The following is a 27516-nucleotide window of genomic DNA, read 5'->3' on the forward strand; positions in this document are numbered from 1 at the left end:
TTCCCACTCCTTCAGCTGTTTTTTCAGTAACCTTAATTGTTTTCATATCTCTGATGTATTTTGATTTATTGTCTTCTATGAAATACCATCACTAGGAGTTAGTACACATCAGTAATACTTTTGTAGCTGGGCAACGTGATAGCAATTCTTCTGTTAATAGTTTAACTTCACAGGGAATTTGTATTTTACTGTGTACATCAGAAAACACATGTTCTGCTACTTTTAAGAGTTTTTTTTTTTTTTTAGTAAAAAACAAACAAACTGTGCTTTGAAACAAGGAACATCAGGAAAACTCATTTCTTCATATGAAAAACTAACCATATTTCTTGACTGATTTTAGTAATTAATTGCCATCTTTTCTAACCCCTGCCTAGGAGCTTTATTTGCTGTTGTTATATTTTTTTCTGTTTTGTTTTTAAGTACAGATGGTTTCTCCCCTGGTATACGTTTGCAATGCTGCTAATAGTGTAGTGTAGTGATACCTCACATCTCCATCTATAGAAAACATGCTGAGAAGGACAGCATGGAGATTTGTATTGGCTTATTTATTTCCAACCTGTTCTTATATTCACTCCAAATACTTCAGTGTAGTGAGATTTCAGCTATGTCATTCACTGATTATTAATTTCTAATACTAGCAAAAGAATGTGCTTAGTTAGAAACTGACTACTTTGAATGCAAATTAAGGAATTGATCAGTATTGATAGCATATTTTTTTCATTATTTTCCTTCACTATATGCATCTGCTCATGCATATTTGGACTCAACTGACAATTAAAAACACCTTGTCCAAAACCAGATGCTTATAAATTTGCAGATCAAATAGGTCAGGAAAGGTTAGATGTCATTCAAATGGTCACTTTCATGTTTTGATATTCACTGTTGCTCTCTCTGATTAACAATTGACCATTTAAGCAGTTACATATACTGAGAAAACAAACATTTTATGTACTGCAAATGAAATAGTAGAATAACAAAAACGAGTAGTCTGATATGTTTATTCATAGGAGTGAGATTGTTGTTACCGATTGGCAAGATACCTACCATAACAATTTGGTGTTTATAGACTTTTCTTCCCTTTTTCATACAAGTGTATAAAATTATTTTATTTAATATTATTTTAACCTTTTATATCCATTTACGTGTTTGTGATGTTAAATTTCTTTATGTTTATTTATTTTCTTACCACTAAAACAGCTTCTGGTATTTTTTCAGGTGTCCAAAGATCTTCCAGAGAAGCAAAAAGAAATAGAGATTCTGCTAAAGGATTTCATTGAACTTGATCAGCAACTAAATCAGCTGACATTGTGGGTAACACCTGTGAAGAACCAGCTAGAGCTTTATAACCAAGTGGGTCAGCCAGGAGCTTTTGATATTAAGGTAAATTTTCTTCTGTTTTAAAAAGGAATTTGGATATTGCATGTTCAAAAAGTCAGTTGGTGCATTAGCTGCATAGGTTGTATTAACAATGTGATTTTGAGACATGAGTCTGCAATAGCTCAATAAAATTGTTGTAGAAAAGTTTGATGAATTAAGGCAAGCTCATTTATTCTTTTTCACTAGATAGTGATAGAACAAAGGTGAAATGTGAAAAAAAAAAAAAGCCATACCAAATCATGAAAGAATAGCCCAAAAAGTTAATATATCAAATTTTAATATGAAGATAAAAATGATAATATCAGTTTTGGACTATTTAAACAGTTTTCATTCAAGTTAATATGACTAGTTGAAAATCAGAATACTTAGGGCCATATCATTATTCACATGTTGCAAGGAAAAATATCTAATTGCACAGGTAATAATAAAATAATTAAAAAAATCAATAAAACTGATTGTTGAGTAATTGTGAACAAAATATTTGTAATCTAATGTTTGATATGTTTTTATGTATAAAAAAACTCACATAGGTGGGGTGGGGCTGAAGAAATTAAGGATGAAATATACTGTGTAGACGAAAGGGGCCTGCTGGGTAGTATGTACTCAGACCTTCTGGCTTTACATTATTTGTCTTTCTGTACGTGACTGGGGAAATATTTTAGCATACAGCAACTTATTGAAATACATGAAATTTTTTGGTTTATAGTAGTTAAGCATCACCTAAATAAAAATTCAATAGTAGACAGTGTTTTTTATTGGTTCTCATCTTGCAGTTTTCAGTGAAAAAATATAAATACTTAAAACTTTTCTTGCTTTGGATGAAATGGAATAATAACTGCTTCTGAAGACGTGGTTTTTGCTGAGCATATTTATTAAATTTACTTAGTTTCTTTCATGCAACAGTTTTAATGCCAAAACTCTTTTTATGTCATACAATCATATTATGTAAAACAGTGAATCCAAAGTCCTGTTGTAGTCCTATAATTGACAGAATGAGTTCAGTGGTGACATTCATTCCCTTTTTAAAAGATAAAATTGGTATAGCTCTGCAAATGTCTGTATATATGCTGAATGAATGATAGAATTTTGCTTTCAAGAAAATTATCTATGCTTATTTTCTGTATTTTAATTTATGTTTAAAATATTTATTTTAAACATAATTCTTCCATTTTTTTATATTCTTTTTCATTCTATTTCTTTTATTTCTAGATTTATTCTATCATTAACGTTTGTATAAAATAAACGTAGGGCTAAACTGGGCAAATTATAAGAATATTGTTTTTTCTAGTGTTTGTGAAATAAATGTTTTGCTTGGCTCTTTCAGTCCTCTTATGGTGATGTCACGAGAATATTTTTGAAACACTGTTGACAGAATAGGAAAAAAAAGTAAACTTTAGTCCTGAAGTGGTTGGATGAAATCTTGCATGTTCATAGAGGAAGGGGAATAATGAAGAGCTCCAGGGAGGCAAGTAAACCTCTCTGAAAGAGGCCCTACCATATCTCTTTCATAGACGAATTTAGATCACTTAGATTTTATTTTTGATCAGTTCTGATTGGAGTTCAAACAGCTAGTTGTTTATACTGTTGTAAGGGCTATAAGCTTATCAGTTTTTATCTACATGCTATCTATCTGGATTGTGTTTTAAAGAAATAGGCTTATATCTTAAAGTGTTGCTGACTGATGGTTTACGCGGACTGTCTTTTTCTTCAAAGAGAGAATCTCTTGCATTAAAGGTTCTGTATTAAATATTTCTGAAAGCAAATGGGATTTTCATAACTTTTTTTAAGGTTACAAATAAGCACAATAAGAGTTTTGAGACTGTTTATCCTGACAAAACACACAGAGAAAAAAAAAAGGGGGGGGGGGTTATATAACTCAAGAAAGCAGCCGATTCATGACAGCATACAATTTTATACTCAACTTTAAACCTATGTTTCCGATCCATGCTAAAATGCTGTCCTACACCGGGTCAAGCATGTGCATACTGAATCATTGTTGAAGTTATTGACGGCACTCTTACAAAAGAGGTGTAATGAGAAATTTTACAAAGAATCTTATTTGGTATTCTAAAAACTTGTAAGATATGAAGAAGAGGTTTAAAACTGCTGGCTGAAATTGTAAATATAGCACTTGAATCAAAAAGACCAGGCCCATATCAGTCCTTGAGAAACCTGACTATTCCTATTATAGGATTTGGCTTACATAATGGCTTACAAATTTGAATTGAGACATTGACTTTTATGAAAATTCTTCATACTATTTTGCTATTCATACTACTTTACTGTGCATGATAACGTTCTTCCCATTCCTTCTCAGCCATTAGGTTCTCTCTTACTTATTTTCTAGGATATTTATTTGGGAAAGTAGTTCAGAGAGTAATTTGAATGGAAAAGATTTATATAGAGATTTTAAATAGTATAAGGATGTTCACTTCTAAGAGCCACAATCTATTAGAAGTGTTAGAAACTTTATAGCCTTAGAGCAGATGGAAATCATTAACTCATTAACAACATTAGTGCAGCATATACTCTACAGATGTTATGTTAAGTCTTGGGAATAAGGACTCCTTTGTCTACTGTTATTTAGTGAGTTACCAGTTACTTAGTAGAGTTACTACTGTATAGATATTTAATGAGAAATTAGTGAGTTATTAAAGCCTACTTGAGATTTTGAAACCACCATGTATGATGAGCTACTCTGTGTTCGTAACAGAGTCCAAGTAAACAGGTAATTAGCATTACCTATAATAGATAACAGATCTATTGAAAAGGTTTTCAAAGATTATTGTTTTACTCAGAAGCCTAGTTCAAAACTGAAAATGCTGCTAATATATAAGTGTTATTACATGTTTCTTTTCTCAGTCTCCTACGAAAACTGTTTGAATATTGGATTTATTATCTCCTCCTAATTGTATTTTGGGTAAAAAATATTTTTCTTCAGTTTCATTCTGTGTACTGAATTTAATTTTTTTTTTTAAAGGAAATGCAGAAATGCATAACTTACAACATGTAGAAAAATAAACCATCCCACACTCAAATTTTAACCTTTTATTTAAATATTTCTCCAAAGAGCAAATTCTTTTGAAATAGTTATCTTTATCTAAGGTATAAAGATTGAGTTACAACCTGTATTTATATAACTAGAACTCAATGTTGGGCAGAAGGTTGCCATTTCATTTTCAGTCGTTGCCTTTTAGAATTTGCCTGAGTTTCCATTCAGTGCATATACATGTTATTCTGAGATTTGTTATCTTTTCTGCATATGCCTATGAAAACAAAGCCTCCTTAACAGAGGTAAGGACCTAAAGGTAATGTAGAGCTTCTGAAGAAATGTCTTTGGCCTGCGATGTATCTCTGGAACGTTGCAGATTGACTGGAGTTCCCTGACTGTATGTTCAAGATCTTGCTAGCAATAGGCCAGACTGAGACCGAGTGTCTGAAAGATATCCTCTTTGATGGTATCTCTTTGAATTTCATCTCTCAAATTTTTCTACAGGGAGCTGTGTTCTGGCCTGTGACTAATGCTGTTTGCTAGGCATACAGGTCTTGTGATTATAGTTCCATGACAGAGATTTTGTTAAATTTTGCATTTCAAGTAATGTTTTAAATGTAGAGTTGTCTACTAGATTCTCAAATTCTGCACAAGTATATATCAAACAGCATTTTTCTTTCTCTACTGTTTTTTTTTTTTGATTTGCATTTAACACTCCCACAAATTTTTAGCATTTGTAATTATTTTACAATAATTACTGTTTGGGATCAAATGGCCTGGGTTGCTGAGTTTGATCCTAATTCAATTCTTTTAAGAGGAGCTGGAGATGCTCTGTTCCAACCTGAACAGACAACCCTTGCCTACAGGTTGCACAGATGTCTGCTGATGGTGCTCCTTAACTCTTCTGGAGAGCCCAGGATATGCAGGGGGAAGGGAGACAGAGGTGTCTGCTTCTCCATCTCTCATCGTCGAAAAGCCTTAAGAGTCAGCATACCTCCACCATAGGAGGAGGATAGACCTGGATTCCTCCAGGTCTTTGCCTCAGAACTGCCACTTCCCCTACAACATTTGGAATAAAGACATTTTTTTCAGGGGGACTGTGATGGATGTAGGTGATAAGGAGCACATGGAGGGGATGAAGAGAAGTGTGAGTCACTGCATTTTAAGGAGTGGACAGAGAAGGGATGCTCAGGATAGGGAGTGACAGTGAAATGCAAAAATCCTGTTCTCAGTGAGATCCTGTTAACCCCTCCAAACCTCGCGTCCAGACAATATTAAAAAAAAACACTTTATGATTTCCAGCCATGTTGCCTCCAAATCCTCTTGTAATCTCACTGGTCATTCGTGCCAGCCCATTTAGTTTCCCTATTTTTTCCCTCTACTCCCTCCTTACTTTCAGGGTTTTCACTCACACCTCCCTTTATTCCTCTATATTTGAGCCCTCTTTTTCAAGGTTTCCACAACCTTCATTTTTAGTTTATATTGCCAAAGAAGCTTTGAACTGTCTCTGAGTATGGGATTTATACTTGTTTACGTGGGATGTATACTTGTATACTTGTCTATGGTGGTCACTTGCCATGTATATAAATAGCATGTTGAGTTTGTTATTGTGTTTGTTTTTGGCAGATAAAAACAGGCCACCTTAAATAAATAACGAATTATTCTTAAAAGTAACTTGTAATTGGGTCTTGTCCTTGATAAGCTTTGAATGACAATAGGAGTGCTGTCAAGTCTTGTCAATCACTTCATTATATACGTGACAGCCTGCAGTTAGTGTAAGAGAAAAGTGTGGCTATGGACTAGAAAACCTAATTGTAGACAAATAAAAGAACATGAGAGAATGAAAGCATTGACTGGACAGTCCTGTGTTTTTTCTTCCAGTAGCCTTCATTTGTCAATGCCTGCTTGACAAGCTAGGCCGAGAAGTCAGAAATAAGTCATTATTGATTCTTTTACCTTTTCATTTTGCTATCATCCTTTTAAATGAGTAATTTTTATATGCCATAAAAGATAGAAAGTTCAGGTCATCCACATGAGCACGTAAGGAATACGTACCACAGAGATTTATCTCACTGTCTCACTGACATCTCTGTTTGATTTGGCAAAAGGTTGAAATGTGAAAACTTCTGATGATGAAATATTGTTTGATTACTTAAAGTACTCCTATTTTCAATGCATTATTTAGATCTGTAGTAAATGTCAATTTGATCAACTCATAGAACCAGAGCATGATATTCTGCACATCAATCAGTTACCAGTCTTTCCAGAAATCTTTATATGGGACTTTGAATAGCAACCTGCTCAGTGTTTTCTCTGTGAGCTTTGATCCCTTAAATTTGCAACAATCTGTTTCCAAACCTCTTCTAAATATCTTTTCCTGGTAGAAGAATATTAACTGATATTAGTTGCAAATGGATTGTGAAAAGGTGGGAAAACATTCCCTATGAGTAGTCCTTGTCTACGTTACAGCTTAAAGAATATACTTTTCAGTGTTCAGGATGGATTGCAAAACACATATACCCCTGCATCTCAGGCAAAGAGAGATGTTTTGAGAGATTAGGTATTTGATATGAGGGGTAGTATTTTTCTAGAAAATAATCAGTGACTAGTAAGCCAAGATGTGGTTTTGTTATTGGGAACATAAGCTTTTTAGAAGTGTGGGTGAGTTGCTTGGAAGTTAGTGAGGTTGTATATCAACATTGTCTTTTGGCTTCTTCCTTGCACTATTAAAAACCATTTAGGTAATGTTCAGAGTCCCAGAGAAGAGTGTGACTAATATAGATGAGTGAACAAATATAGGGAGGAACTTACAGAAATGACAAAGCAGTTTATCATGGCTTTAGTGAAGTGAATATGAAAACTATTCCTTGCCTTAGTATAGTTAGGTTTTCACAGGTAGGATATTTCCTCTTCTATTCACAGTGTACAGTTTTCTAACATTCTCCCAGGTTATTTATGTTCTTTATCATGTGGTCTTTTCCTAAATAGAAAAGCCTCTTTCTCTTCAAAATGCAATTCTTAAAAGCTCTTAGACGCTCATCTTGATAATAGCATGTTATTTATTAAATTGTAACTCCTTTTCTGTGAGATTATATATTTTTCTCTGCTGATCACCTACAATTTAAAGTACTGGGATTTGAAGAAGAACTCATGCAAATGACTTTTTATCACTACAGAAGGTTCTATTAGCTTTAGTTTAATGTGCTTTGACTTGATTACTGACTAGTGAATATTACTGGCAGTGAGTGTCTTCTCATTTTTTGTACATTGCTAACTATATCCATTGATGGTGTTTGAATGATATTTGACTGTTAGATTTGTTTGACATTAATTTGATTGATGTTTAAGTAAAAAATCATTTTTTTGCTTAATTATTTTGAGTGGAAATATGAACATATGACTAAAAATTCTTAGCTCCTTCTCACACTGAAATTAGTGATAATGTGGAAAACTCACAGTCCTATTGCAGATTTTTTGCTGAATTTCCACATAGATGTGGCTTTGAGATATCAGGCAGAGTGTTGCAAAGCTTAATTCTTGCAAGATACTATAGGTGACATAAAGAGAGGCAACCTGTTAGATATGATAAATCCTGCAGTGAAAGATGATTGTTGGGGGAAGTGAAGAAGGAATTCTTCCACTTAATTAAACCACTGTTGTGGTTTAAATCAGGTCAGCCACTCAGCCCCACACAGCCACTCTCTTGCAATGTCCCACAATTAAAAAAATAAAAGCTTCTGATAACACACTTGCTCTTGGATATTAAAGAAACCCAAGGTACTACTACCCAAAGCATGGATATAACTTAGCTGTTTGCAGTTGCAAACCAGGCAGTGAGAAATGATCACACTGCACATTTTCAAAACAATAAGAAAGTAAATTCCATTTACTGAAATCTATCCCTGCTTCTGCTGCTGAAGCAACATACTGAAGTTCTACTCTTTATTCTATCTGCTTTCGTATGAATGTACACAGTGAAACAGCACAGAGGATTACTGTCATATGAATCTTTGATTTTCTTATTCCCACTTTTCTTCCCTTTGCATGGGCAAAGAAGGCCACGTGGCATCCTTAGGGGCTGTCTTGGTTAGAAGATGTAGCATGAAGACCTTCTTTAGTGAAGGGTAATCCTTATCAGAGTCATTCAGAAAAAAAAAAAAAGAAAAAAAAGAGAAATTATTTTCACAGGAGTAGTTTGTTTTAAAGATTCAGGGACGTCTAAGTTCTTTTAATGTAGATGTCATCTGAATAATGTTCATAAAGAATAAATTATTTAAATGACTGTACATAGTTTTATAGCTATGCATTTATATGCATTGCTACATTATTTTTAATAGGGAAGTCACATGATGCTCTGTCTTCTTTCTTTAATACTTTTCATTCTTTTTATGCAGCCTAGTATACTTTATCTAATATTTACTATATGAGCATTTTGAAGGCATGGGACTGTGGTTTCTGAGACCATAACTTCTGTAAGGATTTCCAGATCCTACTGTGTATGTTACTGTTTTTTGATTTCATTTTATTCTTCATGCTAACATTTAAATTTTTACTCGAAAAAATTTTTACTCTGATTTTTACTCCAAATCAGTAAAAACTGAAAGACTGCAGTGACAATTAATGCATTGCATTTTTTTTTATTACAATTACATTTTGTTAAGACTTCAATGAATCTTTATGGTTTCTTTTAGTAATACATGTCACTGTAACTACTGGAAGACAAACTGCAGAAATGTATCCTCATGAATATTCCTTTTAAATGATTCATTACAGTCTAATACCAGAAGAGAAGCATATCTGAAAACATGTTACAACCAACAAAGCCTTCTTAAGACAGTAACGTATTTTTATTTATTTTTTTTTTTCTAATTTCCTTCTGTAGCCAGAAACTCATCTGAAAATAAATCTTTATTTACTACATTTGGAAGGAGGAGGAAAATTTGCATATGAGAGAAAAGAAGAAGCATCCAAGAATTTGACATTGATTTAAAAAAAACAAAACACCACCCTTCCCATATTAAATTATTTTAATTCAGTTTATTGATAGAACTGTCATTATTTGTGCATTTATAGAGAAGAAATTCTTTTTCCTTTCTTTCCTTTTTACAAGAAGAAATGAGCAAAGTTTGTGACTCAATACTTTTATAAGTATTAACAAATTTCACTTGCAAGTCAAGATAACTCATGAGTTGTTCAATTCATGCCTAAAATTCTTGTGGAAACAGTAAAAGTCGTAACGTTTGTTTGAATTAAGTGTAAATGCCATAATATAGAGACAAACGTTCCTGTCTCGAATTCTTAGCAGCAGCATTTTTTTGAAGTCAATATAACGTCTTTTTATTTTGCATTTAGAGTCTGTGTATCCAGAGGAGTCTCTGGTGCACTCACAAGTGAAGTTTTAGGGAACAGTGTATCCCCTATCCCATTCAGTTTGGAGTTGTGGATTATCAGATCTTTTCTCAAATTCAACAAAATACTTATATTACGTGCCTGTTTTTCCCCTGCTGAAATATTCTCCATATCTATCTAAAAGAGCATGTAACTAAGAGACAGCCTGTGAAATTATTGGGTCTTCCCTTATTTTCTTGCAAGAATTTTATATGTATTTCTGCCAAGTCTGCTTTCTCTGAGTTCTCCTGGGTTCTTTGTTATCTCTTTTATGTTATGCACTGGAACTACGACAGGATCTGAAGTCTAGGTAGAACAGGGGCAGCTGTTTCATTCTATGCCTTGTCCAGCCTTAAAATAAAATATCCTAAATCATATCCAGTTTCAAATAATTCTTGCTGGATGTCTTCACAATCCAACTTGATGATTAATCATCATTCCTTATCGGTATATGGTTACCATAGAAAAATTCTTTTCATATCCCATATCTGCGGGTCATGTCTTTACAGCTAATAATTTACTTCAGCACCTTCAGGAAATTTCCTTTTCAGGACAGACAGCTGCAGTGCCTAGATACTGATTTCTCTGTGGGGAAAAACCTACTATATTTCATCTCCTGTAGATGTACAGAGGAAGCTCACAAATTTTTGATAGCCAACAGGAAAATGAGCTTTGAAAAATCCATCATTTTGCTCTGTAAAGTGGTGAGTATTGCCATTTCAGCCACATTGTTTGCATGGTTGAAATTCTCAGTTCCATTTCATTGTGGAAGATTTTCTCATTGCTGTTACTGAAAAAAGGAAAGAAAAGAAAAAGAAGTATGGCCAGGAACAGAATGATGAAGAATGCTACCAGGTCTTAACGGACACAGTGTCCATGTATTTTACAAATTGCCCAAGGCTGGAACTCATAAGTTCACAAAGTAGTTATGAAATTAAAGCATTACGGTTTTAGAAGGAAGATGTCCTTTGTATAACGCTCTTTCCTGTGAAATAATAGTTTCTCCTCTGAAGTATCTTCACAACTGTTCTCTGAGGTCAAGTGCTACAGTTAGATCAGCTTTCTCGTCTCATTAAAACAGGTGTCTGTCTTTTACATGCTACTTTAAAAAATTAGATGAATCTCACAACATTATTCTCCCCATAAATGTAGATTCTATAATTATCTTGGGACCTTGGTTTGGGTCTTACATACTTAAAATAACACTGATTTAAAGTAATGAGGGAAAGATCAGTTATTTTATTTACTCATTAAAATGACATTTTTAAAGGCTGGTGCTTAAAATTGCTTGTCCAACAGTTACAGCTTTTTTTTTTTTTTAATACATTTGCAAACTAAACTTCAACCTAGACCACTAATGGAATGTTTTTAAATTGAATTACCTGTTTATTTATTTATTTATTTATTTTTTATTTCATAAAACCCTAAGACAGGAGGGTAAAATTAAATTCTATAACTTCGATGTTCACAGAGTTTTGGCTTTCTGTGTAGAGATAAGTGAAATATTCAGGAAGTTATCAAACCTTTTAATCTGTTATGTAGAAAAGAAAAGAGATACAAACTTGTTTCTCCTTGAATTTTATGAAGATTGATTAAAGTCTGTATTCTGGAAGTTTAAATACTGGCACCTGTTTTTTTCTCCAAGTGGATTAGTCCCATTTCACTGTGCCCACAGAGCTGTTAACAGCATGTCCTAGATGTATTCTAATACTGTTGTATAAATATCTAAAGTGAATACAGAGAATGCCATTGATGACTGTATGGCCTACAATCAAGATCTGATACTTACTGTGGTATAGCTGAACTTTGATGTATTCTAATTAAGTCTCCTCTGACCACTCTTCTTGTGGTTGTTTAGCTTGTTAATCTGTTGCATGAATGGGAATGTGTGGAGCTGAGTCAAAAGATAAGTTAGGTCACTTATTTAAAACGATAGTTCTTGAAGAGAGCAACATATTCACATATCCATTTTCCATCCACTTTTGTTTGTTTATCAGGACCTCAACTCTGCACTGAGTCAACACACTTGTGGGGGGGAAAATGAGGCACTTAGAGCCTCACCATTTGTTTATAGCCTTTTCCCTAAAATATCTGGGAACAGTAACCTGAAAGATAGATATGAATATTTCGGTGAACCTTGCTGGAGCTTCTTGTGTGTATGAATAAGACAATCTATCTCAAAGAATTCTGATTACAACTCTATACAATATTTTTGTTTTTTAGATAAGAGAATTAAATACAATTTTCTGTTATCAAGACAAAATATATGAGGATTCATATGATTTAGAAAAGTCTTTTTGAAGTTTAAAGCCTCCAAATTGCTTTAGGTTTCAGATTTAGTCTATTTGCTTGTTAAATGTCATAGAATCATAGCATATCCCGAGTTGGGAGGGACCCATAAGGATCATCGAGTCCAACTGCTTTGTTGCACTCAATAAAGTGAAGGGAAATTGCTTATTGCTTCTGTTTCTCTGAAAAACAAAACAAAACAAACAAAAAAACCCACAACCTTCTCTTCTTTAACCTTTATTTAATGTAGTATTGACAAAAAGAGATCATCAATTTTAAAACAATATATTAATTTCTAAATTATATTTTTTATTTGAAGGTTGTAATCAAGTTTCCATTTTTGCATTGCAATTCACCACAAAGACACAGGTTTGAATACCCTGAGCATCTCCTACTGTCCCTGCAGAAAATGTCCTGTGGAGATAATCTCATTAGGAAATCTGATCCCAAAAGTTCAATCGGTGTTACAAGAAAAGGTGAATCAGTGCTTTTGATTCTTAATATAGACCAATAGACAGTCTGAAATGCTGCAGATATTTCTATAGATAGTTGTCTGGGCCTCCTAGTATATCTGTAGCATATGTCAAACAACCTGTCTATGTCTGTTAGGGTAGTTACCATATCTTGAAATAACATATGCTAAGCCAACAAACTTTCTGTTCCATTAGCATACACACCAGAGGTTTAGCCAATATACTGATTTCATCTAGGGAATATGGATTTCTAGGTTTTGAGCTGTATCAACAGACGTTCCTAGTCCATATGGGACTGTAGACAAGTCCCTGCAACTTTTTCAGCCTGCAAATGTATTCAGCATGTTGAACTGACATGTTGTTGGAAATACAGAAGCCAACGTGGCTTATTCTGCCATGGATTTTCATCTGTTTTGATGTGCTATTTTAACACCAATGAACATTCTTCAGTGGCATCTCGTGGAGTAAAGGTACCCTCTGTTTTATTCTTGCTGTTTATACATGTTTAAAAAACAGCAGTTTCCAGTGATGAAGTATTTTAATTTGCCATATGTGTGAAAAGTTTAGTTAGCATATTCATCACCCAGCCCAGAAGTAGCATTACAATTCCTTTCACAGACGGTTCATAAATTATGAAATTCCTGTAGAATCAGCTCTGTCTCACAGAGAGAGAGTGCTGCATCTGTCCTACAGGCATTCTCACATGAAGGGGGGAAAAAAAAAAAGTCAGCGTGGTAGCAGAGTGAACTATCTTGAATCAAGATTTCTAAAAAGTTATGTCTTTGGCATTCCCAAAATACTGATGTCTACTTCCAGATGTGCACAGACAACTTGTGTTAGTTTCAGTAGTAGCTTGGCCTGTGTGATGGAGAACAGACTTCAGGCCCTGCTCTTGGAGTATGCTATTCACTTAAGTCCTGTACAGGCTAGATAATAACCACAGACTCTTTGTTGTAAGAAACTACTGGAGGCCAAGTTACAGTTGCTGCCTTTTTGTTCTCTTTGGAAACTGAACGATGGAGCAGCATTCTGAAAGTACTCTCTCATCTCCTGACCTGTATCGATATAGTGTCACCTAGCAAATGGATTTGAAATTGCTGGAAATTTGCTCAATGGACAAAATTTGTCAAGGGGCTATCCTATCAGGCAGTGAACCATGCGAAGAGCTCACTCAAAGTTACTGCAGTGATTTAATTCGCCAGGTGTATACTTACTAAAAATAATTTTGTGATGTTCTTAGATTGTGTTGAAATTAATGTTCAACAATGAAAAATTAATTGTAGCTTTAACAAATAGGCTCTCTCTTAATTTCAGCAATGTTGAAAGGAATGTCAAGATACTGAGAACTGTTTTTCCTCTTGTTCTTATTTCCACGTCTCCAATGAAGCGTCATTCTATATTGGATAGACTTAGTGCATTTTAGTTTAGGTCAAGGCCATTGATTTTGAAAGATTGCTCGTCACGAGATTAGTTCATGTAATTCCAGAAGATTGTAGGGCTGAAGGAATTGGTGATCTAACAGTTAAATATATTTCCATAGCCACTTCCTGGCTATAGAAAATTGTAACTGTATTCTATGCATAAAGAAGAAATACCTTTTCTATCTGTAAAGAATACTTTTTCAAATCTTTATGTAATATATAGAAATGGGATATCTTAGTTCTTAGGTGTTGTGTATCCTAGTACTTGCATAAAATAAAAATCAGAAAAAGGACTGCTAAACATTTTCTTCTTTGCTGTAAAATATGGAGTTGCATATTACCATCCGTCATTCTTTTTTTGTTGTTGTTGTTTTGTTTTGTTTCTCTAATTTTAAAAGGGAAATTTATATGTGTGTATGTGATAAATCATTATACACATTTCAATATAGAAGGTGGATAAATACTGAGCAGCCAAACTTTGTTGCAGCTAGAGGACTGGAGTAGTAACTCCTGTTAATAGTCCTTTTAATGTATCTGTAGTGCCTTCTCTGTTCAGGTTTTCTTGGTTTGAATTTTCACTTCCTGGTGGTGGAACTTTCCTGTTATTGTTAATGGCTATTATTACAAGCCAGGCAGGATCTAATATGTGAAAAACATATTCTGATGTTCCAGTTTGTGCCCACTGCCCTTTGTCCTGGCACTGAGCACCACTGGAAAGAGCCTGGCTTCATCCTCTTTGTACCCTCCCTTGGCATTTATACGTATCAGTGAGAAACCCCTGAGTCTCCTCTCGTCTAGGCTGAACAGTCCCAGCTCGCTCAGCCTTTCCTCATGGGAGGGGGCACTTCCCTGGGGACAGGATATGGGGTCATGTTTGGGCTTGGCTCAGTGTTGCCTATGGACGGACATGGCAGGGCTGTGGAGAGCTGGAGCCTGGCCCTGCTGCAAGCCTCACTGGGAGAGGGACAGAAGACCCTGGGACGGATGTGGGGGTCTGGGCCTGGGCAGGTGGGGGAGCCCCAGTGGGGCTGAAGTGGGGTCCTGAGCCTGTGCAGGGAGCGGGAAGCCCCAGAGGCATGGGGGTTTGGGCAGGGGCAGTGTCAGGGCTGATGGTGCACCCAAGTCCTGGGACTGTCTAAGGGAGCCCTCCCAGAGCACACTTTCCGTTCTGGTGATAGCTGGTATGAAACCAGTCAGCACACTCTCAGACCAGTCCATGATAGTAGTCATCCCAAAGCACAGTGAGTGGGGATGAGAGAGAGATCTGCTTCAAAGGCACATCCATGCAAGTTTAACTGGTGGTATAGATGTACCCCTACTGATCTTGATATTCTGGGGTTCTGCAGGGAATTGTAATGCTATTGCACCTGCTAAGAGGTTTTTTTTTATGGTATGTGGTACTGTTATGAAATAACATAATTATTTGAGATATGTAAAGCAACAGAAAACAACATAATAATGGCAAAATATTGGAGATGGTTTAGTTGTTTAAAAAAATAAAAAAAAAATATTTTTTTTTTCATCAAGATAGGCAGAAAATTGACCTTTTCATCAAAACTCCTTAATGATTATTTTGTCTTTATATGGTGCATACAGGAGCAGAAAGCCAACCTAGTATTGAAACAGGAAAAATAGTACTTCAATGAATGCTTGATCAACAGGTTAATAAAATTCCACCCCTCCAATATCCTAGTTCTGTTGTACATTGCTTTTCAGTGCTTCTTCTCTGTAAATCCATACAGGTATATCTCATTAATATTGTAATGCATAATAAAAAGTAATTAAATACAACATGTTTCAAATATCATTGCAAGAAATCAGACAAGCTTTAATTAACTTTATTTGCTATTGGTAAACAATATTTGAAGGGACAAATGGTGGATGGCAGTGAACTTAACAACACTTATTATTTTTACTGATTATCCATAATGTTTTGCACGTAAAATTTCAGGCAGTACTGTAGATATATTTTCTATGCTGAGTTGAAAGCAGGAGTAAGATGGTCCCTTGCTGAGACGTAAAATGACACAGATTTCAACAAGGTCATTACAGAGAAAATAATAGCGGATTTCCAATAATGAAATGACGTGTTGCATCAGATAGTAACAAGCCTGGCATACAGTCTTGTCTGCTCTCATATTAATGTTAACTGAGATTGTGGACAGAAAATAAGGTTAGATAGTCAGATGGGAGAAGATAATCAAGCTATAGGGAAAAAGAAAGAGAAAAAACAGATGGGAGAAAAGTGTAGACAGGAAAACCAAACCAACCACTTAATTTACATCTCTCAGATAACTATGGGATTTTTGCCTACCTGTTTTTGCTTATGTTACTTCTTATTACTTCCAAACTGAAAATAATATGAATTTTGGACTTCCAGACACTGTTTATCTCTTGTTGCACTTTTCAGTGATTTTTGCTTTTAACCATTACATGTAGTGCTCCACCCAATATGTATGTAGTTAAGACTTGACAAAATGGAGACTCTGTGTGGTGGGAAGGGTTTCTTGGAGTTGCTATATGTTAGCATGTGGATGACGCCTTTCCAGATTAAAAAAGAAAAATTGCTAGAGAATATGGTGTTGTTAATTCTGTACGGTGTCATTGGTAATGATAGGTGCCTCTCTGTACCTTTAGGAACTATCACTGCTACCGTGCTTTTGTTTTGAATTTGCATGTATGGATGCATTGCTACCTGTGTAGTAGTTTATTAGAACTAATGTTAGTTTACTATTAATATTATTATTCTTCCTAAATTAAACAGCATTTTTGCCTCTCATGATATGGTTTTAAGGCCATGTATTACATGAACAAAATATGTGCTAGTGCACTTTAAATCTGCTGTTAATATAAAATAGACAAAAGGGCTGAGCTGCTTAAATGAGATTTCTCATGCCTGTCTTTCTCAGTATGAATTTGTGTCAGCTTTGTAATAGCTTTATCAAAACTTTCAGGATGAAGGGACCTATCACTGTTTATTCTGTTAGCATTAGTCTTTTCCATCTCTCTTTTGTCCTCAGCTGCTACTATCTGTAAGTTTTCCCAGCAACCAGTCCTGAGCAGAAACTAATTTACTGGTGGTTTACAGCCTCCCATGGAGCTTTAGGATTTTTCAGTCTCATCGCGTATGCTACGGTTAATCTACACTGCATGTGTTTTTATTTTTCAGGAAACTGAAGCAGCAGTGCAGGCTAAACAGCCGAATGTGGAAGAAGTTTTGTCTAAAGGGTGTCATTTATATAAGGAAAAACCAGCCACTCATCCAGTAAAGGTAATGAAGCAACCTTTAGCAATATCCATTACTGTGTAATGGGTTATGCTTCCCCTGTTGTACACTTGTCCTTGATGTGCTCTGTTTAAAATCAATGAAAGAACTTGGCAAAGAGCATTTGTTCTGTTCTGTGACAGCATAGCCAGGAACAATGTAATGTTCCCAGCTAGAAATTTTTTGAATGTTGTGATGAGATTCTTTTATTTGACATTGTTTGTTTTACTTATTCAAGAGTAATCCACATTGAAACCAAATTTAAATTTGTTGTGCTTAGTTAATGGTATCAAATGAAGTCTTTTTATTTAGGTTATTTATTATTTATTTATTATTTCAAATTACACTTCCAGAAATTCTGCCAATTAAAAAAAAGAACATTTTTTTTTTTGTAGACAAGGTAAGAGTCAGATCAGAAAGGGGGGCCCTTCACTTTACATTTTTCACATTATGAAAGAAAGAAGAGATGGCAATATAGAACTTTACTACTCAGTTTATCTCTGCCACAATTCATGCAGAATGACTTCTTGATTCTGTCTTGGAGCAGAGGATGCATTGTTAAGAAGGCTGATCCCTCCCAACCTTTTTCTTTTAGAAAAATGTATTATAGAATCCTTTTCCCAGCACAGAAATCAGTTTGAAGGGGATATTTTACACTTAGTTTCATGAAGATTATATAGAACTTCATGGAGCCTTAGAGTATTGTCTACTCCCCTGTAGAATCATGAAGCAGGACATAATACGCAAGCAGCCTCTAATGTGTGGTCCAGCTACTTCTGGAAATAGGAGACTAAACGACTAGTAAGGTCACTACTATATCAACCAGAGCTTGATCTGGTTTCTGGTTTTATAACTGCTAGTAAAGGATCTGTGGACATGATGATTAAGGGTTACCCAAAACTGTAATAGTGGCTTATTGATTACATAAGTGTCTCTTGCAATTGCTTCTGACTGGACAGAGATAGTAATTTTTATATCTAGAGCTTTTCCAAACCTACATTCTTCAATAACCTCATTTTATAGAAAGGTTTCCTCGCAAAGTTAAGATGTCTGTAGGTGACCTCTACAGTGAATTTCTTGTTTTTCCATCTGTATTTAGTCACTATATGTTGAGTATTATTTTGCTACTTTTACAAAATCTCCTCTAATATATGTAAATCCCACCAGCTGATCTCCATTCACAGGAGCACATGAACACACTTTTCTCCATTTTAGAAACTAATTTAAGCATTTTTTTTTTATTTCTTTCTTTCCTGAGCAGTATTCCTTAAAAAAAATTCCCCTTTGGTATCTAGGTGTTTTATTGTTGTTGTTTTTGTGTATATGTGTGATCAATTCTCCTAAACAGTGAGAAAATACCAAAAGAGGTGAACTGAAGGTGACTTAAAAGTAGTATGCTAATGCGAGTGAGCAGAAATGAGGCTTCTGACTCTGGCTTAAGTGTTTTCCTTGGCTAATAAAGCATTATTGTTGTTGGGGAAAAAAAAATATCATCCGCATGCTGATGGAACAAAAATCATGCTGCAATAACTACATTTACTCACTTGGTATAGCTACAGAAGCCATTTTAGGGGCCTTTACTCCACATTTTAGGCACAGAAATTCAAACAACTAAAAAAAAAAAAAAGGCAGGGTTTTGTATTTCTAGATTTTTGTATCTGCATATGAAAAAATTCAAAATGAGTGCTGATATTTTCGAGGAGAAGAACTAGCACTTGTTTTATGTACCATTGATCAATGTGTAAATAGTGTGAAATGATTCTGCTTAGGCCAAACTTCTGGCATAGAAGTGTACTCCACATCTATTCCTTTTAAGTGTTCACGTCAAAGACTGAAAACTGCCAATTTCTACCAGATTTACTGGAACACGGTCAACTGGAACAAGATAACTCTTTAAATAAAGATTATGATGTTCCGTGAGTTGTAGTTTTGACAATGATATTACAAAATGTGTCTGTATGGAAATTAATAACTATTTGTGGAGTAGTGGATATTTCATTTCTAGTCACTCTGTAATTGGATTTTACTTTTTTTGCGTTACATTGGGTAGTTCAATTAATTGAACAACCTGTGAAGTTAATTTCTGGTTCACCGTCTTATACAGTAAGTAATAAAACAGTGAATATATACTGTCAGGGCTGTAGAATTGCTTTCTTGATGAGGTAGATTTCCTTAAGCTTTCCCCCATTTATACTGAATTGGTCTTCTGCCATCATCTTCAGCCATCATTCTTTATGAGTAACTTCCAGCACTGTTTGCTATATTTATGTTCCAATGTAGACTTTTTAGCGCAAGTCAAAATAATTTCCCATGCAAAAGGTATGTTGTAGTAGCAGAAAGTATTTGTGCTTAGATTATGCTGTTTTTGAAAAGGTATTAGTGAGATTGCAAAGTTAAGTACTCAAATTTACACAAATTTTTGAATTAAAGTTGTTTTGGTGGCCTTGTTTTAGGCTGAACCCTACCTAATTCTGCATAGGATATGGAGAGCGCTCACACTGTGAACAGTGATTCAGTACTTGAACTCATATTTCTTGTTTAGTTTGTTGCTGCAAGCTGCAGTTTTCCTGGGAAGTATTCAATTTCTGCTGTGAAGAAAAATGGCTAATTCCTTCATGGACTATTTCAAAACAGTTATCACAGTGGTGTCTAAGTGCTTCATAAACATTGCTTTATTTTAGAAATTTATTTCAGGAATGAAAGAGAAAAAACAAACAACAATTGGGTCATAGTACTAGACACTAACTTAAAATATATATACATATTCCAGTTTTCTTAACTTGTGGTATTACACATAGCCATACCAGAAAATTCAGTACAATTTCCCAGATAATTATGACAAAAATGTGAGTATTAACTTGAGACTAGTTTGTGTTTCAAGCAAATAACATATTTGGTCTGATTTATTTTTTTATTTTTTATTTTTTTCACGGATCAAATTAACTCCCATGCAACAGTGGAGTAGTTTTATCTATGTTTATGTATGGGGGCTGAGGCACAAAGATACTGAAATTAAATGTAGCAGACACTTTTATATATCAAATTTGAAACACCGACAACCAGATTCTTCAACATCATATTATCTAACATTTTATGTGATAAATGCACAATTTTCATAATTTCAGTTGCAGCTGGGATTACTCAAGAGTTCTGGAAATAAATGCCAATGCGTCATGTTGGAGTCACAGAGGAAAAAAAAATAATAATAAAAAAAAGATAAAATTATATGGCCTCTTTAAAAGCATCAATTATTTGCATAGCATTGCTTGACAACTTTGTAGAGTATTTAGTTCCCTGAAGAAGCCTTTTCTTAGCTTTCTTTTTTTCTGTCTTAGTTCACCACAAATCTTTCAATTCTTTTAAATAAATGAAATAGAGGTCCTATAGATGTATTCATACTGCAAGCTTCTCCTGTGCTAGAAAACAGTGTGTGTCAGGAAATTAAACATACTAATGCAGTTATGTGCATTGGGTCTGAATTAATGTTCATAGTTGACTTTGGCATTTCTTAATGCTTTGCAGTTTATCTTTGCAACCTTTGTAGTATACTCATGTTGTGGTGTTTTGAATATAAATTGAACCTCATGGCTTTATATTGTCATGTAATTAAACTGAGGGTAGAATTACTGACATCCACTCTACCTCTCAAACTCCTGAGGATACTGATGTCATTTACTATTTCACGTCCCTAGTTTCACTTTCTTTTGCCAGTCCCTGTGTCCCATTCCTACAGTTCCATTCTTCCCTACTCAGGATCACATCACAGAAGTTGACTCATTTGTCTTTATGTTGCATCCTGTTCTTACAGACAAAATAAATTAAGCTTAATTGTGCATTTGCTGGTATAATTGTCTTTGAACCATATCAGTATGTCACGTGTTAGTTTTGTAGTGTTGGTCCATTAGTTGCAGGAAACTGTTAAATTTATGTTCCACCATGAAGTTTAGGTGATCAGATGAGAGGCACATATATTTCTTTCTTAGCTTAAGGCAATTAAGTTTAAAGATCTACAGGGTCTTTAACAGAAAAATACTGACAGGAATAACTGTGTTAAATCGTTCTAAAAAGTTACAAAAAAAAAAAAAAAAGGAGTGTGTGAACTACCCAGAATAGAGATTTCCTTGTTTAAGTATAAAACAAACACTATTAGTTATTTATGTTGTAAAAATAGGTTACCAAAAGCTGGTAACTTCACACAGAAATAACTAATTGTTTCCACAACTGTGTTTATAATTTCTGTAATTCTGTCATTTGACAAGAGGTGTGACGTGGGGTATTGATGTATTTTGAAGTAACAAGATTTCTTACTCTATATTTCTGAAGAAAATAAAAATAACAAAACTGTATACTGATCCCTGCTTCAAGCCACCTCCTTCCTTTCTCCTCTCTACCGTAAAGAATTATTAAGTCGAAGAAGACGACAGTCTACCAGTCATTAATTCATGAGACAAGACCTGAGAAGTGGTAACACCAGTAGTTATTTTCTGTTACATTAATCACAGCCATGGAGTTTTAAATTTTCATACCAGGTTTTCTCTTTTTTTAAGATTAAATCTATCTAACTTTTTCAAACAGTAATTCTTGTAAAAACTGTCATCATTACTTCATCAAAGAATATTGTTCAAGTCCTTATTGTAAGTAATAGGCAGATACATAAGTAATAGGCTGATAAACACTTGCGTTGAATATGTATTCCATTTGAAACTTGTCCAGACATAATATTCTTTTATAGAGGAGATGATTATGAACTGTATTTGCATTAGAATTTTTCTGTGTCCTTCAGTGGGAAGTTATGAGGGTGAAGCCAGCAGTTATTTCCTAGGATTAAAGTTTGTCCTCAAATGTGTTGATTTTGAATTTGTAAATCACAATAGTTACAAAAGCTAAATATCTGATCAGATGAAAATGTAGAGGATGATTAGTCATAGAATTTTGGGTAAGACCTTAATAATATTGCTTTATTAACATAAAGTATAGATCTTAGGTTATAGTTAACTCTCTGAAATAAGTATATTTTCACACCTTCACAAAGCATACCAAAAGCAACGATACTGGAATTTTGCAATACAGGACTGTAAATATATTCTTGGAGGCAAATGAAATTTTAGTATAAGCTGATTGATTCAAGAATCAAGAATGGGATAGGACACATGATCCTTTAAGCACTGACAGTTTAATAACTGTGTCCATTCATATCTGTGAAGTGGATTTCATGCTTTTGAAATGCATTTCTTTAAAGTAACCTTACATGGACAGGGAGGTAAAGGTTACTGGGGGGTTACTGCTGGTGACAGTGGCAATAGAAAGAATATAAACCCCAATCTCATCTCAACAGTAACAGCACTTGTAGAGATCAGTTTAATCAGGAAAGGATTTTTGTGGCAAAAGAAGAGTTCCAGTCCCTTGCCTTGGCACTCCATTTCTCCTTTCCTATCATGTTGTTGGGTGGGAGTGTAAGTAGTGGGGAAAGTAAGAGGAAGAACATAAGGAATACCTTTAGTTTCATTGTCCTCAGTCTTGCATTTAAAATACTACATCACTTCTCTCTCTGAATATGCCTATCTAGTTTTAGTGCTGTCAACGACATTAGTTCATGTATGAATGTTAACCTCACTTAAACTGCACTGGGGCTGACATTTAAAGGAAATAAATAAATCAATAAAAGTGTTCCTCAAGGTAACATATTTTGATGTTAATGCTTGTCACCAAAGCTCTAGAGCTTCAATTACAGCAAAACTGTTGTGCTCAAAGAAGTGAACACTTTAATGCATGTATGCTAATTTATGGCAGATACAAGATTGGATCAAACCGTAATTGTGATAGAAGAGTTTGGAACTAGCTACTCTCTTATTAGTGGTGTAGATGTTGCCTGTATTTTGTCATTGCTGGAAGCAAATTCCTGGCTCACATCCACATGAATGAATGAAGCAGCTATTCACAGTGAGGACCAATATTATATTTATAACATTCATATCTTTTCTGAGTTACTGTGGATATGTGGTAAAATGAAGCCAGTGATAGAGTAATCCCCCCCAGCTTTTATTTTTAAGGGCTCTCTGCTACTATCGAATCAATAGATACTGGAGCATTCCTCTGCATTTTTTAAACTCTGGATGGAAGTTCTTCTGGAGAACAGTAGAAAAAAGTCATAAAAAGTCATGGTCCAGAGTGTGTGTCTGTGGTCCCATAATCCACACAGAAATAAGATGTGTCGTTGTGAATTGTCATATGATAAGTTGCATTTATCATGCATACTTGATTGCTTTTTCTGTGTAGTTGTCATAGTCTATTATCAAGGAATCTCTGGTATTCCTGACTTTTGATTTTACCCTTAATGCAGTTTTTAAGCTATGCTTGCAAATAGAATTTTTTTTTAATTATTATTATTTATTTTTATTTTGTAGTGCAGAATTGTATTCATTCGCTCTTGTCCTGTCAAAAAGCATTTACACAAAAAGCTGTTCAGGTAATACCAAGTAATATTCTAGCCTCCACTGGTGACAGATATAAAAGAACTTTACAGGTTCACTTTACAGAGTACTTATGGCAAAGCTTAAGGCAAATTCTATAAATGCTCTCCCAAGGCATCAGAATATAAAACTGCAATTTGAGTGTGTGTGTGTGTGTGCATGATTATGTCAGTTTAATGCATATTGTACCCTACCCCTGTCCTACTGACCCCCTGTCTTGTTAGATTCAAGGTAATTAAACGTCTTTCTTAATAGGCATCCTGTTTCCATCATGGCTGGTTTGTTATTCAAGCTATATATCTAATTGTGACTAGGACATAAGAATACTAAAAGCACCCCTGAGTGGCATTGGTATACTGGACTGCTTTCTGTAGTAATCAGGGAGCAGCTTAAAAAAAAAAGTCAGTCTTCATTTTAAGAGTTTAGAGATGCCAGCGTATAATTAACATGCTTCATCCTACTTTGCAGTCCGTAGAGCAAGGAAGAAAGAGGGGTAGAAACATCATTTTCAAGTCTAAATGTCTCTTAGGGTTATCTGAGGACTGCTGTAATTCACACTCCAGACTTTCACTTACGTTTTATTTAAAAGTAGCAGTTTAGCCATTACTGTGTGCCCACACACTAAAGTTTACGATTCCCTGAGGTCTCCTAAGACTTTTTTTTTTTTTTTTTTTCAGAATAGGTGGAAAAATGTGTGCTGCATTTGATATTCCAAATTGCAGGGATTTTATTGACATGTTTTTAAATACACAGTTCACCTCCCCATTTGAAAAATGAGTGTCTTGGGTTCATGGTAATTAAAAAAAAAATGAAATTCTACTGTATGTTAAAGAGGAAGTCATCCTGTTTCCTAAGGCCTAGGGAACCCCAAGGTTCCCTATGTTCTTCAGGAAGCAGCGCAGTCCAGCTGCTTGCTGGGGGCTGGGAACCAAGGGTCTCCCTAGGGCAGCAGGGCAGGGCCCGTCCTGCCACCCCCAGCTGAAGAGCAGGGCAGGCTGGGGGCTGCCCATGGAGTGGGGTCAGGATCAGGCCTGGTGAGAGGAACCAGAGTCAGACACAGACCCAGGTGGGTGGGCAGGGCCATGGGGATGGGAAGGGGCTGAGTTTGATTGAGGGAGTCAGTCAGGGTCTGGCAGTTGTGCTGTCTTTAAGTTGGCCCTCAGCAACGGCAGCCAAACTTCTAGGAGGAAAGATGCTCTCAGGACCATGACACCATGAAGCTCTTTTGCAGCCCAAATGGGACGTAGTCAATGGGACGTAGTCAATTCTTCCTATCTCCTGTGAATGAACCTGTGAAAGTTCATTGCTGTTTCTACATGTGTTGTTTTGTTTTGTTTTGTTTGTTTTGTTTGTTTTTTGTTTGTTTTTTAATTCAGGTGGTCCATCAGGTGGAAAAAAAGGGGAAAGTTAAATTAATCTATGCCTTACAAATTTAATGTAGTTTTATCTTCTGTTCTAGAAAAAATTAGAAGACTTGAATGCTGACTGGAAGGCAATAAACCACTTAATTCGACAACTAAAGGAAAAGCCAGCATTAGGAGCGCCTGGCCTTTTCTCTCCAGGTGTCTGTAAGTGTTTCAATATGTACATCTTTTCAAATTAGTTACAAATCACATAGTTAAAGGGAAAATGGGTTGAGACAGTCTTAATTCTTCATGCATCCATACAAATTTCAGCTTTAGCTTGTAAATGGGAGGTGTGTTGTTATGGCATTCAACTTGGTTTATATTATTTCTATTTATTTCATGTAATGTGTAGCAGAAGACAAATTATTTTATAGATTTGATGAAATGATTGCAGCATGCTTTTCAAATTACTGCTGTTTCAAAGTCTTGTGTCTTTATTCTGTGAAGAGATGATGACTTTCTACATGTATTCATGGAGAAAATACTATGGAGGGAGAAGAATTGTTTAAATTAAAAGATAATGGTACAAGCCAAATGTGTGTAAATTTGTCACAGAATGAAATTCTTAAAATACATTTTATATTTGTGAGGCCAATGAAGTGGGACTGTTTCACGACAAAGCATGAACATTCATAGAAGAAGTTGTATGATAACGTGGTAGAAGTAACTCTGGAGTTAAACATTATGTCTGTGATATAATTTGTGGGTGTTTTGAGTTCATGAGTACAAAAGAGACTTTTTCTCCATTTCATTTAAATTATTTGACAAAATTTTTATTATATTTTTCTAATATCACTTTGTACCTGCTGGTTCTTTGCAAGAGCTACAAACTCATTTTTATCTCAATGATACATGGATTTTTTTCCTTCTGCTTTGCTTTTAAATATATTGATTAGGCATGCATTGTAAAGAAATATATAACGGAGGCACCGGGCTAAAGTCTGAGTTTCTAAAGTCTCTGAGATTCTTTACTTGATATTAAACTATCTCAGTTGCTTGGCTGAAGAGTGTTTTTCACCTATACAAGTTGCAAAGCTGCTTGGGGATCTGCTCAGATTTGGGAGAAATGTTTTCTCCTGTTAGGTTGCCTGTAACACAGGCTATGATGCAGTTGCAGGAGTCACCTGGGATTTGATTACTTGTAGGATGTTCATCCCTCTTGCTTTTAACATGTTATAATGCGTAGCATGCAAGAAAAAACTGATACTGGAGAATTTTGTACCTTCTACTAGATATTCTAGAACAGCAAAGCAGGAAAATTGTTTTGCAGAGGAGTAAATAATTACACCACCTAGAAAGAATCCAGAATATTCAGTAAGTCCAACTTCTGTCAGAGTTGTGTATATTAATTCAAACAAAACAGATGTCTTGCTTATGGCATATTCAATTTTATTAAATAGGAACTATCATTTAGATTTAGCCGTTTAGAACTGCCATGGTTCCAGTGGTGATCTTTTAGATTTACTAAAAAGGGCTAAATACTACTAGTGTTCATTTATTTGTTTATTTTTTAACTGATAACACAGCAGCATCCTTGCTTTACAGGATTTTGTTCTAAGGGATGCTGTGGAAACTCATTTAATGACATGGGGGAACTGAAGGAGATGTGTAATCAATTTTTGTTGTGCTGGGTCACTAAACTTGCTGTGTCAGTTTTGCATGTCAGCAGGTTATATCAGCTTCCGGGGGGAGGGAGTGCTTGTGAATTTACTGTTTCAAAGGAAATGGTAATAACTGAACAACAGATAGAACACAGAATGGTAGGACAACACATAATATAGTAGTTTCTATATTAACTGATCTTTAGCCGAAGAATTGCAAAATTAATCATTTACCTTAATTCTAGATGTAGGCTTTGACTACTGATGTTTCTGAGACTCAGCAGATGGAATTATACATGCAGAAAATGAAAGCACTGGTGTTCTATAAAGGATTAGGCAGGAAGTAAGATTGATTTCCTTTCTAGTGCCAAGAGCACTAAAAATTTGAACCTGTGCTTGTAACACTAATTCATAATTTTTCTTTATTTGGGTCAGTTTACTGCAATAGCATCATCATAAAACTGTACAGTTCAGAAGGGACCTGTGGAGACATCTTTTCCTCATGTTCAAAGCAGGGTCAATTAGAACAGGTTGCTCAGGGTCATGTCCAGCCAGGTTTTTTCCTCCTCAGGAAGTTGTAGAGAGCAATGAGGTCACTTTTTAGCCTTCTTTTCTCCAGACTAGGGAACCCGAGTGACCTTAGGCTCTCCTCACAGGACATGCCTTCCAGCCCTGTTACCAGTTTTGTTGCTCTGCTCTGGACACTTTCAAGTACGTTAACATCCTTTTAATAATATGAAGCGCAGAACTGCACACAATATTCAGAGTATATATATAGCAGGAACATCACCTCTTTTGACCAGCTGGCTATGTTGTGCTTAATGCAACCCAAAA

At 35.1% G+C, this 27516-nt stretch overlaps 1 protein-coding gene across 1 annotated transcript in view; it reads left to right on the top strand.

The window, feature by feature from the left end:
• Positions 1 to 27516, top strand: part of DMD (dystrophin) — a 1075555-nt gene that overhangs the window by 694389 nt on the left and 353650 nt on the right. Inside the window, 3 exon segments of the mRNA XM_035542302.2 lie at positions 1216 to 1380; positions 17110 to 17211; positions 25135 to 25243. Coding sequence (XP_035398195.1) covers positions 1216 to 1380; positions 17110 to 17211; positions 25135 to 25243 — 376 coding nt within the window.

Source organism: Cygnus atratus, chromosome 1 (assembly GCF_013377495.2).
Source record: "Cygnus atratus isolate AKBS03 ecotype Queensland, Australia chromosome 1, CAtr_DNAZoo_HiC_assembly, whole genome shotgun sequence".
Classification (NCBI taxonomy): Eukaryota; Metazoa; Chordata; class Aves; order Anseriformes; family Anatidae; genus Cygnus; species Cygnus atratus.